Consider the following 16,174-nt stretch of genomic DNA (forward strand, 5'->3'; position numbering starts at 1 on the left):
TCCAAGAGAGGGTATTAAAGGTATTTTCCTTAGGTTTAAAATAAAAAAAGAAGTAGGTTCAAAAATTAAAATAGTTGACTTGAATAACAAACATTAAGAAGCCACTGATTTGCCCTAAAACTTGAGAGCATTAAAACTATGAAGAATATTCAGTGGCATGGAAAAATGATCACAATATAATTTTATATAAAAACTAAAATAGAGAACTATATGATATTTAAATTTTGTGATATACATATTCATACACATTCATAACACGTTAAAGTCAAACTCCTTTCTGCATCCCCATATACTAACAGTGGTATTACAGGGCAAAGGAATTAGAGATGATTTTAATCATTATACTTTGTAGTATTTTTCAAATTTTCTAAAATAAACATGTTTAATTAAGATAAAGACAAATCAGTAAAACTTATGTTGAAGAAAATTTTTAGTTTTTAAGTGCAAATATAAACTTTATAAACTTTTTAATAAATCCCTTAGTTAATAGCATACAACTTATAAGATACATTATATTCTCAAAGTTGTATAATACCCTATGGCTGGTGATAAAAGAAATTTTAATGCAGAGGAGGAAAAGTTTCTCCTTATTTTCTTACCACAGGCCTCTTTAAAGCATCTCTTTAACCCCTCTTTTTTTTTGTAGCGTTTTCCTGTTAAACCCAACTGTTACACCCTGCATTTTCATTCTCCCTCATGTATTCATATTCCTGTCTCTTCTTTTCTCTGAGTTTTCTTTTCAACATATTATGGCGATGTGTCATTTTTTTAAGTGCGTTCTAGCTATGTGTCATAAAGAATTCATAGGACCTAAAAAGCAAGTGCATAATGTTCTTAATTATGATGAATACTATAGGTTTATTTGCATTTCTGACTGGCACCAACTGCAAAGGAATCTTAGGCATCAAGGATAGGCCCATGTGGGAGATATTTTGGGAAAGTCCACACCACAGAGACAGTTGCTTGCTCTGCATAAATGTCAGCCCTGTTCACAATCACTATCTCCTCAGTTGTGTGTGTATTAAATGATACAAGGTAAGTGACTATATTTTTTTAAATTACTACAATATTTTAAAAAATTACCACAAAAGCATTTTCTTGTAATTAAAAATCTAGTATAAATTTTTTAATTTTTTGATCGTAAAAATAACATTAAACTGTTAAGTAAATGCTTTTATTTTTTTACACCCCCTGCCTTTGTTGTGTTAGGATAGTATCTTCTGTGTGAATGCTTGAAGGACCCACCTCTTTAAGTTCTAGAAAAATATATAATTTCCGTAGAAATACCACTGGTACAATCACATTGCAGTATATTTACTTTCATCTTGTGTTGAAAGACTTCTGGGAGTTACCTCTTGATCCTCCATACCCCAGAACAAATGACCTATATAAAACTTGACCCCACTTTTAAGGACTTTAAATTGTCTGGGTCATTGATAGGTATTACACCAGTTGCTTATAGTGTTCTGTTTGGGTTCATTGGCATATTAGGCTATTGTTTATTGTTTTCTTAATCCTGCAGGGTCATAGGAAAAAAACATTAAACCACTACTTTTATAAATATGAATAAATCTATCCATATATTTATATGTGTCTTATCTATTTTTATATATGTAGATATCAATTTTCCCATGGAACTGTATGAATTAGATCTGTGATCTAGGCTAGTAGTTTGTCAAACCATACAATATTAAGAAGCATTGCTAAATGTATTATAAATACTGTTGCTTTAAGTAGATCATTTTATTATAGGAAGCTATTATATTAGGTTAATGGAATTTGTTCTTTAACCTGTGCTACTTTTTGTATGCTATCACTGGGATTCAAAAATCTGTGAAAGCCTAGTTTTTCTGAGAAACTTGTGAGTAAATGTGTATTCTGATTATTTGTATTTTTAATATTCATATTTTCATAATGTTTGAATCAGGATACCCTATCTTATCAACTATATTTCTTCTCCTTCCTCTTTGCTTGTTTAATTTCAGTTTCATGTATAATTGTTTTTCAAAGGAAAGAAATTGCTTTACAAAACCTTTGTTGATTTCTACTGTTAAGCACAATTGGTCTTGTTTTTATTGTATTGTGGAGTCCTTGACAGAAAATGTTGTTAAATATACAAAGTGGGTATATTAATATCATTACAAACACTCTATGACTTAAGGTGAAAACTTTGCATTATACAATGACTCTAGAAAGTCTAAATCACTTAGTCATTTTTGCATTAAACCAAAAAAATATGTTAAAACATCACCTTGTTAATGATAAACATTGAAATTGTAAAATAGCTATTAATTTAATCTAGAAAAGGAACATACTGTGATAGTTTTTCTTGCAGTTCTGTAGAAAATATATTTAATTCTCAGGAGGCAGAAGAATAAAACTTGAAGGACAAACTTTAAATAAAACTTTTTTAGTAGCATTACAGTGATTTTCTTATTGCTTTCTGTATGTTCTGATTATCACCAGTTTCTCTATTACCAGATTTTAGGTTTAGGCAAGATTTTAGGTTTTTAAATCTACCCAAACTTCTCTTCTTTGACAGTATCTCTTGAAATAACCTTCTAAATCGTCTATGGAACTGTCGAATATGTAAATACAGGTAGTATGTAAAATATATATGGTTAAAACACTCATGTTCCTCTGATAAAAGTGACTTTCAAGAACTATAAAAACACTTAGATTTGCCTTTTCCCTTGAATACTAAGATGATATTCACAGATAGGTTGAGTTTCACTTGTCTAGTATTTCTGAAGTGACCTTTTATTTTCTAAAGGAAATTTGCTTAAATGATTTATTTAAATAATTTCCTAGAATTAATGAAAACATTCTCCCTAGTTATGACCATATGCTTTATAATCCGCATATGGCTTCATTGTATGTGTGCTAATGTGTTCTGCAGCAGTTTAAATTATTATTTCTAAAAACAGAGCATATTCTTTGTAAAGTTTTTATGTATTACCAGTCTGTATTAATGGGTTTTTTATAACTCAAAAGCTGTGTTATTTAACCCATGAAAATAGCTTAAAAAATTGGATGATTAACATAATTAGATGATTGTGCAAGAAGCCATTTACATTTTATTTACTGATGATAGTATTTTGCATGTATGATTATTTCATAGGATGCCAAACTCTATTATGTACACTTTATAATTTTGTACTGACCAGATCCTTGTAACTTTTTTAAAAATTTTGTTTCATTGAAGAGCCTTATCCTTAAAGATACTTATGTTCTGTATCTTGAATTTTAGAGTATTAGAGGGTTAATACATTACATCTATTTTTCTCTTTTGGAACCTAGAGAGAAATATGGAAGATATATTGAGGTCAAAGTATCAGCTTTTTTATTGAATAAAAATTATTTAGGAGGAGGTGGCTTTGATGTGCAACTGCAGTGTGCTTATTAGTACATAACCTCTGAATTGATTTACCCACCCAAGCAGTCAATTCAGGTTACTACTGGCAACTCCTTAGGACATTTCAGAAAGCATTAATATGAATGTCATTGCAAATATGCAGATATGCTGAGCAAAGCATATCCAGTTAATTCTTTCAACCAAGTAGCTTCTCTTTCCAAAGCCAGGGAATGATGAGTAGAGGAAAACCGGAAGTGTTTTCCTCTTAGAAACTTCAAGCATTGGAAATGAGTCACTTTTAACCCTTAGTAACACTTTATTTGTTTATCGTTAAGCTTACTTTCAAATTTTACTGTATGTGACTCATATGTATTTAATATAAACATACATATATTTTTAATCTTTGAAAATAGACTTTCTATAAAGAAAACTTTTTTATTTCACCTAATTGTCTGTTACTAGTCCTGGGCTCCAACAGTTCGGATATTTGAGGTTTACTTCTAATTGCCTTGAAAGAAGACAAAAACTATCGTTCTGTCCATGACATTACTTACATACTAATGCAGAGCTATGGAGACAAAATTGTTAGAAATAAGAAGATTGCCCTGATTGCTCTCATCCCTGCTTTCCTCATCTGTGATGAGAAACTACGTTTTCTCTGAGATGCTATCTACTTTTTGAGTTACAACCTCATGTAAACCAATAAAAATTGTACTGTAGTTAGAGGTACTGTGAATTTTCCCTTTCTTGTGTAATACATGTGCCACATCAGGTACAACTTGCTTCATGAACTTGGTTTAAATATGGATTAAGGTCCCTATCAAAATTTGAAAACCATGTTTTTTTTTAAGGTCTGCTTTGTAGGTGATGAAATTAACTGCGTGGGGGGGAAGGTCAGAGTTGAATATCGATTGGGAATGAGATCCAGGTTTGTTATGTGTGCTTACTAAATTATTTGGTGTAAAGATTATGGGACCATGAATTTTTTAATTTCTCCACTGAGTTATGCATATTCTTCAGTACCTGTCCACAAACTCTAAAAATCAGTATAAATCTGATTAAGTTTCATTGTTAATGAGTGTACTCATTTCACAAGCTTAGCAAAAACGGTGCTTTTTCTTTATTTTTATTTTACACTGTCATATTTGTTCCTATTTTCTGCCCCTCTGCCATCCTCCCCACAGCCCAGCCCCTCTTCCTCTGGAGAGCACCACAGTGTAGTCTGTATATGTGAGTTAGGTATATATGATCTTTGGCTAATCCCTTCGCTTTTTTTCATCCAGTTCCCTCTGTCCCTCCCTCCCAAAAACAGTATTTTAAAATGAAGCTAATATTCTCCTAATAATTGTATAATTACTAACTAATAACTAATGTATAATATAATTAGAAGAATTATATTCACTCATTGGTTTATCTTAGTGGAAAGTAATGTAGTAATACAAACTTTCAGTGTTCAAATTAGAAAAAAATCTCTATATAAGACCACAGTTTGAGAAGATAACTTTTAAAACTAATTTCTATTTACAAAAGCAATTTTAATATTGGTATTTATAATTAAGCTTTGTGTGTTTAATTCATTATATATTTAATGGTTTTAGTTTTTATTTTTAGCATTCATAAATAAGAAAAATAATAATGTTAACCCAGTGAATAATATCTCTAATATATTATCATCTTTGTGTGTATATATGTTAGATGGAAGATGGTGCCCCAAAGCATATCATTCAGATGACAGGATTTAAGATGGAAGAAAAGGAAGCTCTTGGCAAATTGCTTTTAAAACTAGATTGCACTTTTATTAAGAGTGAGGTGAGTACAGAAACTTTACTTACCAAATATTGAAGATACAGAAAAATAAAATACTGGCCTAAAAATGATAAAATGCTCCCTTAATATTTTAGGAATAAAAAGAATGTGTTATAAAAGGAAATATTACCTTTCTAACATTTTTTCATGTGTATTTGTCCTTCCAGAAATACAAAAATTGTACACATCTTATAGCTGAACGCCTCTGTAAGAGTGAAAAATTTTTAGCAGCTTGTGCAGCAGGTAAGTTTAACTGCCTCCCCTCCATCTTAAAAAAAAAAAAAAATCTTCACTTTAGAGAAACAGTACCCTAATCCCTAGAAAGAGGTATGTTTATGTTCTGACATTTTTCTGAAAATACCTATATTTTAATTCTTTTTGCTTTATCTTTCTGAATAAAACTTTGTAACACATGAGAAATGTATTAAATAGGCAGAAGTATTTCTTTCTCCAAATATTTTGATACAAGTACTTTATGTAAGAAAAAATATTTTAATGAAAAGATTTGGTACAAAATGCCAAAAAAAAAAAAACTGTTGAATCCTCAGCTGTTGTCAGTCAGGTTTCTTTTATTTAATCTATCATTAAAAATAGTTAATGTTTTTTATTCTTCTGCTGCCTCCTATCCCATCCATGCTATGAAACGATGATCATGCTATTTCATTTTTCTAAGGTTTTTAATTCCATTCCTTGTCACCATTGATGTTCCTTTTATAGTTTGCTATGATTGATCTGGTGTCTTAGTAATCTGTTGGTTGCAAAAAAAAAAAAATGAGTAACTCAGGGTGAATTTACCATTTTTTAGATTAATTTACCATAAAAACACTTGGGTTCATTATTAGGTCCACAAATGAAAACATACGTTGTCCCTGCTGTTTAAAAAGATCATTCATACCCAGACAAAGATACTATAGAATGTTTGTAAATACCCTGAAAAATTCTCTATCTTATAAATTTGTTTTACAAAGTATAATAATGCTGTAAACATTGGAAAAGTTTTTAGCATGAGGCAGAATACAAATCTAACCCAGAATAGGGACTAATAAGTAATCATAATTTAAGTAATACCACATTTTATGTTATTAAGCCTTTATATACTGTTTACTAACAGAATTATAATTGTCATGGGAAAGATTACATACAATGTTCAGTGATGTTGTAGGTCTCTCAATATCAAAAAATTTAGGAAAACATAGTTCAAAAATAATGTTGGTTAAGTAGTTTAAGAGCCCCATGTTGAAAAAAATTAACTTTTTTCAATTATAATTGATATACAATACTATATTATTTTCAAGTGTAAAACACAGTGATGAGACATTTATATACCTGATGAAGTGATTACCTCAGCAAATCTAGTACCCATCTGGCACCATACATAGTTTTTGCAGTATTATTGACTATATTTCCTATGTTGTACTTTAAGAGGGGGCACCCCCAAAAATACAGAGTTATCTTCTGGAGAGCAGGTCCGTTGTAGTACAGGCTTCCCCTACTGGCTGAGTGTTCTAGGAAATCACCTGTATCAATGTATCAGCTGGCAATGTTTTAGGAGGCTGTGTTTGGCTTCAGTGAATTTTTTTTTTTTTTAAGACTTTTTTTGATGCATTTGCCCATTTCATGATGGGTGATTTACAAGTGCACCTGCGCACATGGTGCTGAGTATTCAGCAGTTTTTGACCAAAAACAGCATAACCCTATGTCCTACCCTTCCTACTCACCTGATCTCACTCCCAGCAGCTTTTTTTGTTGTTTTCCCTGATGGAAAAAGTCCTCAAAGGGAAATATTTTGCCGAGGTGGAAGAAGTGAAACAAAAAATGGCAGAAGCACTAAAGGCATCAAAATTGATGAGTTCAAAAGCTGTTTTGATCAGTGGAAAAAAATGTCCCTATAAGTGTCTTGCATCAGTGGGGAGTACTTTGAAGCTGACTGAAGTTTAAACATATCAAAATAAATACAGAATTTTTAATAAATAAATACCAGGGTTTTTGGGTCCCCCCTCATGAATTCCCTTGACTATTTTTATAACTACCAATTTGTACCTCTCAGTCCCTTTCACTTTTTCACCCATCCCTCCAAATCCCCTCCCATTTTGCAACCAGCAGTTTTTTTCTCTCTATAAATGAGTTTATTTTATTTTTTAGGTTGTTCCACATATAAGTGAAACCATATGGTATTTGTCTTTATCTGACTTATTTCACTTAGCAAAATATACTCTAGTTCCATTCGTATTATTGCAAGTGACAAGATTCATTCTGTTTAATGGCTGAGTAATACTCAATTGTGTGTTGAACTGTATGAATTCTTTATTTTAGATATTAACCTCTTCTTAGATATATCATTTGCAAGTATTTTCTCCCATTTAGTACGTTGCCTTTTTGTTTTGTTGATGGTTTTCTTTGCTGTGCAAAATCTTTTTAGTTTGATGTAGTCCCATTTGTTTATTTTTGCTTTTGTTGCTTTTGAGTTAGGAGACATATCCAAAAAAACTTTGCTAAGACCAATGTCAGAGAATTTATTGCCCATGTTTTCTTCTTGGAATTTTATCATTTCAGGTGTTACATTTAAGCCTTTAGTCCATTTTGAGTATATTTTTGCATGTGGTATGAGAAAGTGGCCTGATTTCATTTTTAAAATATATCCAGTTTTCCCAATATAATTTATTGAAGATACTCTCTTTCTCCTAATGTATATTCTTGCCTCCTTTATCATAGGTTAATTCAACCTATAAACATGGGTTTCTTTCTGGGCTCTCTTTTCTCTTCCATTCATCTATGTGTTTGTTTTTATTCCAGTACCAGCTGTTTTGATTACTGTAGTCTTGTAGCATAGTTTAATATCAGGTAGTGGGATACCTCCAGCTTTGTTCTTTTTCAAGGTTGATTTGGCTATTTGGAGTCTTTTGTCGTTCCATATAAATTTTAGAATTATTCTATTTATGTGAAAACTGCCATTTGTATTTTGATAGTGATTGCAGTGAATCTGTAGATTGCTGTGGGTAGTGTGGACATTTTAACCGTGTTAATTCTTTCTGTCCATGAACACGGTATATGTTTCCATTTATTTTTGTGTCATCTTCAGCTTTGAGAAAGTTTTAATTTTATTTGATATTTGGTCTTTATTGTTTACCACTTATCAGAATTATTATTGACAGTATATTTGCTTTTTAGGAAAGTGGGTACTAACTAAGGACTACATAATTCATAGTGCCAAAAGTGGCAGATGGCTTGATGAAACAACTTATGAATGGGGATATAAAATTGAAAAAGATTCCCATTATTCACCTCAAATGCAATCTGCACCCAAAAGATGGCGTGAAGCACTGAAACGCACAGGTGCTCCAGGAGCCTTTCACAGATGGAAAGTTGTCCTCCTCGTTAGAGCTGATAAACGAAGTGATTCTCTTGTAAGGTAAGATCAGACCTTATAAAAGTTAAAGCAATTCTGAGAAAACAATTTTAATTTGCTTGACTACCTTTTAGTATTTCTTTGCAATTACTGGTTTAGTTCAAATGAGCCATGGTGGTTTATTCTTGATTTCTTAGTTAAGCCATTCTACACACTTAAATATATAATGTGTGTGTAATAAAACAAAATGTATTTTCTAGAGTTGCTTTAAATTAGTCTTGTGTTCTTTATTTTACTTTCTATGCTTTTTTTTTTTTGGCCAAGTCAAGGCAAAAAAAAAAATTATTTATTTTTATTTATTTATTTTTTAGTTTTACAGCACTTCCAGGTTTTTGCAAGTGAAATATTATCACAATGTATTTTTTATGGGTTTAAATATAGTTCACTCTTCATAACTCATACTGTTAACATCATAATTTCATTTCTTTTTATCTTTTCTATCATATTTTAAAAAGCCAGTTTAGTGGGTAAATTAATTCTAAGATTGTCATGACTTTGGGGGAGGAGATGATGTAAGGGCTTTTTTTGTGTGTGACCTTACCTGAAGTATAATTTATAGACGGTAACATACACATATTTTAAGTATCCATTTTGATGGGTTTGGGCAAATTTTTACACCTATGTTAATCCCCATTGCAATGAAGATCTGTAACATTTACATTATCCTACAACTTTTGCTGTGTCCTTATAGATTTTATTCTGCACCACCAATACATGACAGCCACTGATATTTTTTGTCATTGTAGATGAGATTTGTTTTTTTCTTTAGAGGTTCATATAAATGGGATTATATTGTGTGTACTTCTTTAATTTTTGAGATATATCCATCTTGCATGAATCAGCATTTTATAGTTCGTTACTGAGTAGTATTCTAGTCTATGGATATAGCACAGTCCATTCATTTGTACAGCCATTGATGGACATTTATGGGATTTTCATCTTTTTTTTTTTTTTTTAAATACTCACTGGAGGACATGCCCATTGATTTTAGAGAGACCGGATGGGAGGGAGACAAATAGAGGGAGAAAAACATGAATGTGAGAGAGAAACATCAGCCAGTTGCCTCTCCAACACACCCTGACTGGGGACTGATCCCGCAACCCAGGTGTGTGCCCTGAATGGAAATCAAACCCACAACTTTTCAGTTTACAGGACAATGCTCCAACCACCTGAGCCACACCGGCCTGGGCTGTTTCTTTTTTCTAACGTGACTAAAGCTGCTATGGAACACGTGAGTGCAAGTATTCATGGAGACAAGTTTTCAGGAATGAAACTGCTGGCTCAAGTGACAGTTGTGTGCTTATTTAACATTATATGAAAATACCAAACCGTTTTCCAAAGTAGTTGTACCATTTTACAAACCCGCTAGGAATGTATGAGAGTACCAGTTGCTCTGCAGTTATGTTGGCATTATTGTTAAAAATAAGTTGACCATATTTGTGTAGTCTTTTTCTAGACTTCTTATTTGGCTCCATTGATATCTGTGTAGACCTATATCCACAACACACTGTTTAATCACTGTAGCTTTATAGTGAATCTTGAAATCAGGTAGTATGAATCCTCCAGTTTTGTCTTTTTCAAATTTGTTTTGGTAATTCCTGATCCTTTATATCTCCATATACATTTTAGAATCAGCCTTTCAATTTCTATAAAAGCACAAGCTGAATTTTAATTGGAATTGTATTTAAGTCAAATTGGGGAGAATTGAGATCTTAACCATATTGAGTTGTCCCATCAAATTTTACACTTGTCCAAATCTTTGTAAATTTTTTAAATTTTAATCATTTTTAAATTTCTGTCATTACTGTTTTATAGTTTTCATTGTGTAAATTTTGCACATATGTTAAATTTAATCCTAGGTACTTAATGTTCTGTGTTGCTATTATAAATGGATTGCTCTGAAAGTTATCTATGTCTATGGAGATTGGCTTTTCTCCTTTATTCTGTTAATATGGATATTATTCTTTCTATTCTTAAGTACTAAACCAAATTTGTATTCCTGCATAAACTCTATTATAGTTCATTATTCATTTTTAATAATTGCTGATAATACTTGCAGATATTTTGTTAAGAATTTTTGTAATCTCAACATGATAAATAACATCTATGATAAAATATGAATTTTGGCATAATATCAATTTTGGTAATACCATGGATTTTTTTTTCCTTCATAATCAGGAACAAGACAAACATGCTTACTATAACCACTTCTATTTAGCATTTTACCAGAGGTATTTGCCAGTGCAATAAGGCAAAGAAACTAAATAAGAACAGAGAGTTGGAGAGAAAAAAAACTAAATAATTGTTTTTATTCTAAAAGCCATGGTCATATACTAAATAATTTACCCAAAAAAATGTTATTGTACTAATTAGTGAATATAGCAAGATCACAGGATAACTCTATATAAAAATCATTTTTATATTCTAGTACTGAACAATTAGAAATTAAAATTTAAAAATCAGTATGACTTTTGCTTTTTAGTGGTTTGATTGTGTGTCCAGATGTGTGTGTATGTTGTTTATTTGTTTACCATGTTATTCGTGTTTATGTTCTTTGCTTGCAGTTCTCTGAGCTTCTTGAGCATGTGCAGATGTTTTTGTCCTAAATTAATTGTGGAAAATTCTGCACGATTGTCTCTTAAGTATTTATTCTATTGTGTTCTTTTCCTTATGGAGTGCTGCCCCCTTATTTTGGACCATATGATTATCTTACACAGTTTTTGCATGCTTTGTTCTGTTTGTTTTTCATTTCGTGCTTCCATTGTATAATTTCTGTTGACCTGTCATCAAGTTCAGTGATTTCTTCTTCAGTTTTGTGCAGTCCATTGATAAACCTGTCAAAGAAATTCCCCTTTGATATAGTATCTTTTATTTCTACCATTTCCATTGTACTCTCTTCTGAGTTCCCCATTTATTCATGTAGATTGTTCACCTTTTTCCTATATCCTTTAACATATCAGTCACATTTACTTTAAAGTCACTTTCTGGTAATTTCAATGTCTGGATCATCTCTCTGTGCTATTTTTCTCTTTATATCTTGACAGTACTTTTTCCCCTTGCTTTTTGTGTATGCTTTGTATTCGTATCCAAAAATGTATTCTACCTCTTATGTAAGGCAGTTAGGTAGGGGTGGTTGAGTTAATTTTGTCAGGTGAGCTTAGTTTGGGCTTTGTTGATGGCACTGTCACTTTCAGTGCATCATTTCAATTTACTCCAGCAGTGGGCTACAGTTTCCTTGTGCCTGGTGTGGGACCTGGGATGCTAGAGCATTTTTAATTTGTTTTCTTGTTTCACTCTCAGTTTTCTCTAGTTTCTGTACTACTGAAAGGACTCTTAAATGGACTCATAAAAGGACTCTCTTTCATCCTGTTCTTTTGCTTGTTACTCATTTCTACAGTGGAGTTTAAGGGTGGGTGTGTTCTGAGTTCTGCTGGCTAAGCTCCATTCTTAAGCATTCTTTGTGTTCTTGGTCCTTGGAGTTAGGACTTTATCAATGTTTGTGTCTCAGTCCCCCAAGGCAGCCATATTCTGCCTGCTATCTATGGACAGGGTCTTGGGCAAGAAAAAATTTCTATCCACTACCTGGTATTAGATCTCTGCATTGTATTGGTGCAGGATCCTCAGTCCTAGTAGCATTCCTGCCCCTCCCAGGGATAGATGGCTTTTGCTTCTATCCCTCTACCAGAAGCAGTAGATCTTCTTTTGGGCTGCACTGCGGTTTTCCTGTCCCTCCACAGAAGCAGATGGGTTTTACTACCAGTATTCCAGCAGAAGCAGTACACCTTTCCTGGGTCTGAAGGTAGAATATTTTCTTACCTTACCCAAATGGTCTAAGGCTCTTGTATATGAGAGGAGGATCCAGAGAAGTGGGTCTGGTTTTACGTCTGCTACTTGGTGGCAGTCAGTTCCAGCTGATCTATCTGTGCTACCACTGGGGGCTCCTTCCCTCTGTTACCTGCTGTTGCTCTTTTTCATAAATACTTAATGGAGGTGTGTGGCAAAGAAGTTGCAAATGAGAGTGGGCTTTCATGGTGTCAGGGACTCCTAATTAGACTAACTGTCTAAACTGTCTTGCTACCTATACCCAGCCTAAAATGTAAAAAAAATTTTCTGGATTCTTAACCTGCTTTGATGACAACCACTTTTTTCCTGAGCCCTGGCAAAAGTGAAATAGTTTGGGTGTTGGAATCTCTGTGGATATACAGGTTCTTGGTTGGCTTATTTCCTCAGTTGTCTGACAGGTTCAGGCAAAATTACGGTTTTTGTAAGTTATTTTGACTTTTTCTTATTACAGGATAGCAGTGTTCTCTTGTGGCTTTCTAAATCAGAACTTTTCGTGAAACTTTTGGGATATGTGTGTCTGTGTGTATGTCTTTTAGATCTAAATATAAAGTATATTTCTTAATGTATATTAGAGTTAAACTTTTTCAAAAGCTAATTATTACTGGAAGGTTGGCAACTAGTTCCATTTTTTTGTGGTTCAGAATTATTTCCTTGGAGGTATGTTGCCTTCTGAGGTAGCTACTCCCTTAGACTTCTTTCATTGTTTCTTTGGCTTATTCAGGTGACTTTTCCTTAGGAAATAAATTTAAAACTGATTTTTAAAAACCTTTCCCATATCAAGCAATTGATAAGTAGAAAGAATATCCTAATTTCTTAAACATCTACTCTGAACAATTTATAATTTAAGAAATTGCTGCAATAGTTATTCTCCATGGCACTTAAATATCCCAAAGGAATTTAACTCCTTTCAGAAAATTGTACTCCTACTCGAAGGAAGTATAATTGATTTAGATAATTTGACTTCTGAATATACTTACAGTTTACATTTTTATTTAGAGTTTTGGAGGCTGGAAAAGCAAATGTTATTTTACCAAAAAGTTCACCAAGTGGAATAACTCATGTGATTGCCAGTAATGCAAGAATCAAGGCTGAACAAGAAAAAGATAATTTTAAGGCTCCATTTTATCCAATTCAGTATCTGGGGGATTTTCTTTTAGAGGTAAGTGAAGTAAATGGAGACTTTTTTTTAAGTTTATTTTATACATTACCAATATAGTGACCTATGAGGCAGATATCTCAAAAAGCCAGAATTTTATTTATAAAAAATTGCGTATTTATTCTTACATGTTTGAATTTCAGTCACCTTCGAAGTACTCTCCATTTGATGTAATACACCCATTGAGACTTTCCACTGCTCAAGAGTTTTTAAACTTGTTGATTTGATGCCTCTTAATACTTTTTGCCATTTTTTGTTTTACTTCTTCCATGTTGGCAAACCATTTCCATTTGAGGACTTTTTTCATTCGGGAAACAATGAAAAGGTCCTTGGGGGCAAGATTGGATGAATAGAAAGAGTAGGGCCTAGGAGTCATGACAGTTTTGGTCAAAAGCTGCTGAACACACTGCATGGTATGGAAAGGTGTGCTTCTAAATCACCCATCATGAAATGGGCAAACACATTGAAAGAATCTTCAAAAAAAATTCACTGAAACTGAATGCAGCTTCTCACACCACCACCAGCTGGTACACTGATACAGATGGGTTCTTAGAACATTCACTGAGCAGGGAAAACCTGTATCACAAGGGGCCCAACCTCCAGAAGATAATTCCAGGTTTTTTTGTGTGCCCCCCCCCCCCCTTGTATAGTAAAATTATGTTCTGAATTTTAAAAATATAATGATTGAAAGTAATTAAAATGACATTTTAAGACATTTGCTCTCGGTTATTTAAGTATTCAAGAACACTTGATAATTCTGAAAGAAGCTTGCTTATTAAATTTAAAATTGTCTTATTTTGAGTTTCTGTTTTTGTTTTTAAGTGCTTTAGTGATATTTACTACAAAATAATTTTAAGCATTTTAATGTAAGTATAAATAAAATGACAGTGGACCATAGTATCACGGTATCATGTGAGAATTTGGGGGTTATTTTATACCATTTGTTAAAGAAGGAGCTAGTTCTAAGGATTAAGAAATATTTTTTTGTCCTATTCTCCTACCTACCTCTTCCCACTTATTGTAAATACGACTCCTTAAGTAGTTTGAATGGGAACAACCCTAGAAGAAACTACCTAGAATTAAGCAAAGGAAAATTTTAAAGAAGGGTCAGCTAGGTAAAAGAGAAACCTCAGTATGTCTGAAACTGATCCTTGATCTTCCAGGAAAACTAGCTCCTTCTTTTGTGTTTTCATCTCAGAAGATGACATAAGCTTTCATCTAATAATTCATGTTAGAGACCTGGAAATCACCCTTAAAACCTTCCTTGCCTTTATTCCCCAATTGTCAGTTACCAAGTCCTATTGATTTTATTGTAAATACCTCTTCAATCAAGTTGTTTGTCTCCTTTTATTTTTATTTTTTAAGGTTTTTAAATGTTTATTTTTTAATTTTTTTCTTTTATTGAATTTATTGGGGTTTCATTGGTTAATAAAATTGTGTAGATTTCAGGTGTACAGTTCTATAATATATCATCTGTATATTGTATCATGTGTTCTCTACCCAAAGTCAAGTCTCCTTCCATCACCATTTAGCCCTCCTTTCCCCTCTTCTATCTCCCCTCATTCACCGCCCCTCCCTTCCTCTGGTAATCACTATACTGTTGTCTGTCTATAAATTTTTTTGTTTGTTTTTGTTTTGTTTTGTTTTTTGCTTAATCCCTTCACCTTTTTCACCTAGCCCCGAACCCCCATCTTTTCTGACAACGGACAGTCTGTTCTCTATGTCTATGAGTCCATTTCTAATTTGTTTGTTAATTTATTTTGTTCATGAGATTTCACATGTAAGTGAAATCGTATGGTATTTGCCTTTCTATGACTGGCTTATTTCACTTAGCTTAGTACTCTCCAGGTCCATCCATGCTGTTGCAAAGGTAAGATTTCCTTCTTTTTTACGGCCTGCTGGTATCCTATTGTGTAAATGTACCACAGCTTTTTGATCCACTCATCTACTGATGGTTGCCTCCAAATCTTGGCTATTGTCAGTAACATAACAGTGAACATAGGGTGAATACATGGTGGGGCAAAAGTAGGTTCACAGTTGCTCATATGGAAAGTAATACAATAAATAATACAAGAATAAACTCTGTTTTATCTTCTCATGACTATAAACCTATATTTGCCCTACCCTGTGTATTCTTTCTAATTAGTGTTTCAGGTTTCTTTGGATAAATTCTAAGAAGTGGAATTACTGGGTCATAAGTCAGTTCCATTTTTAATTTTTTGAGTAATCTCTATACTGTTTTCCACAGTGGCTGCACCAATCTGCATTCCCACCAACAGTGGATAATGGTTCCCTTTTCTCCTAGCCCTTTCCAGTACTTGTTTGTTGAATTATTGATGATAGCCATTCTGACAGGTGTGAGGTGATATCACGTTGTGGTTTTAATTTGCATTTCTATTGATGATCAGTAACATTGAGTATTCATATGTCTATTGGCCATCTGTATGTCCTCTTTGGAGAATTGTTTATTCAGATTCTTTGCTCATTTTTTAAATTGAATTGGTTTGGGGTTTTTGTTGTTTGTTTGTTTTTTGGGTGTTGAGTTTTATAAGTTCTTTATAAATTTTTGATACTAACCCTGTATCATATATATCATTGGCAGATATGT

The 16,174-nt window shown here is 32.7% G+C and overlaps 1 protein-coding gene across 1 annotated transcript in view; it reads left to right on the forward strand.

Moving 5' to 3' along the window:
• The window catches only part of SLF1 (SMC5-SMC6 complex localization factor 1), a 70,384-nt gene that overhangs the window by 3,338 nt on the left and 50,872 nt on the right, over nt 1–16,174 (forward strand). Inside the window, exons 2-5 of the mRNA XM_054578285.1 lie at nt 5,051–5,164; nt 5,329–5,404; nt 8,330–8,570; nt 13,407–13,569. Coding sequence (XP_054434260.1) covers nt 5,051–5,164; nt 5,329–5,404; nt 8,330–8,570; nt 13,407–13,569 — 594 coding nt within the window. The remainder of the gene's footprint in view (nt 1–5,050; nt 5,165–5,328; nt 5,405–8,329; nt 8,571–13,406; nt 13,570–16,174) is intronic.

Source organism: Pteronotus mesoamericanus, unplaced genomic scaffold (assembly GCF_021234165.1).
Source record: "Pteronotus mesoamericanus isolate MK-2021 breed Mesoamerican mustached bat unplaced genomic scaffold, CSHL_Meso_final contig_50, whole genome shotgun sequence".
In the NCBI taxonomy this organism is placed as follows: domain Eukaryota; kingdom Metazoa; phylum Chordata; class Mammalia; order Chiroptera; family Mormoopidae; genus Pteronotus; species Pteronotus mesoamericanus.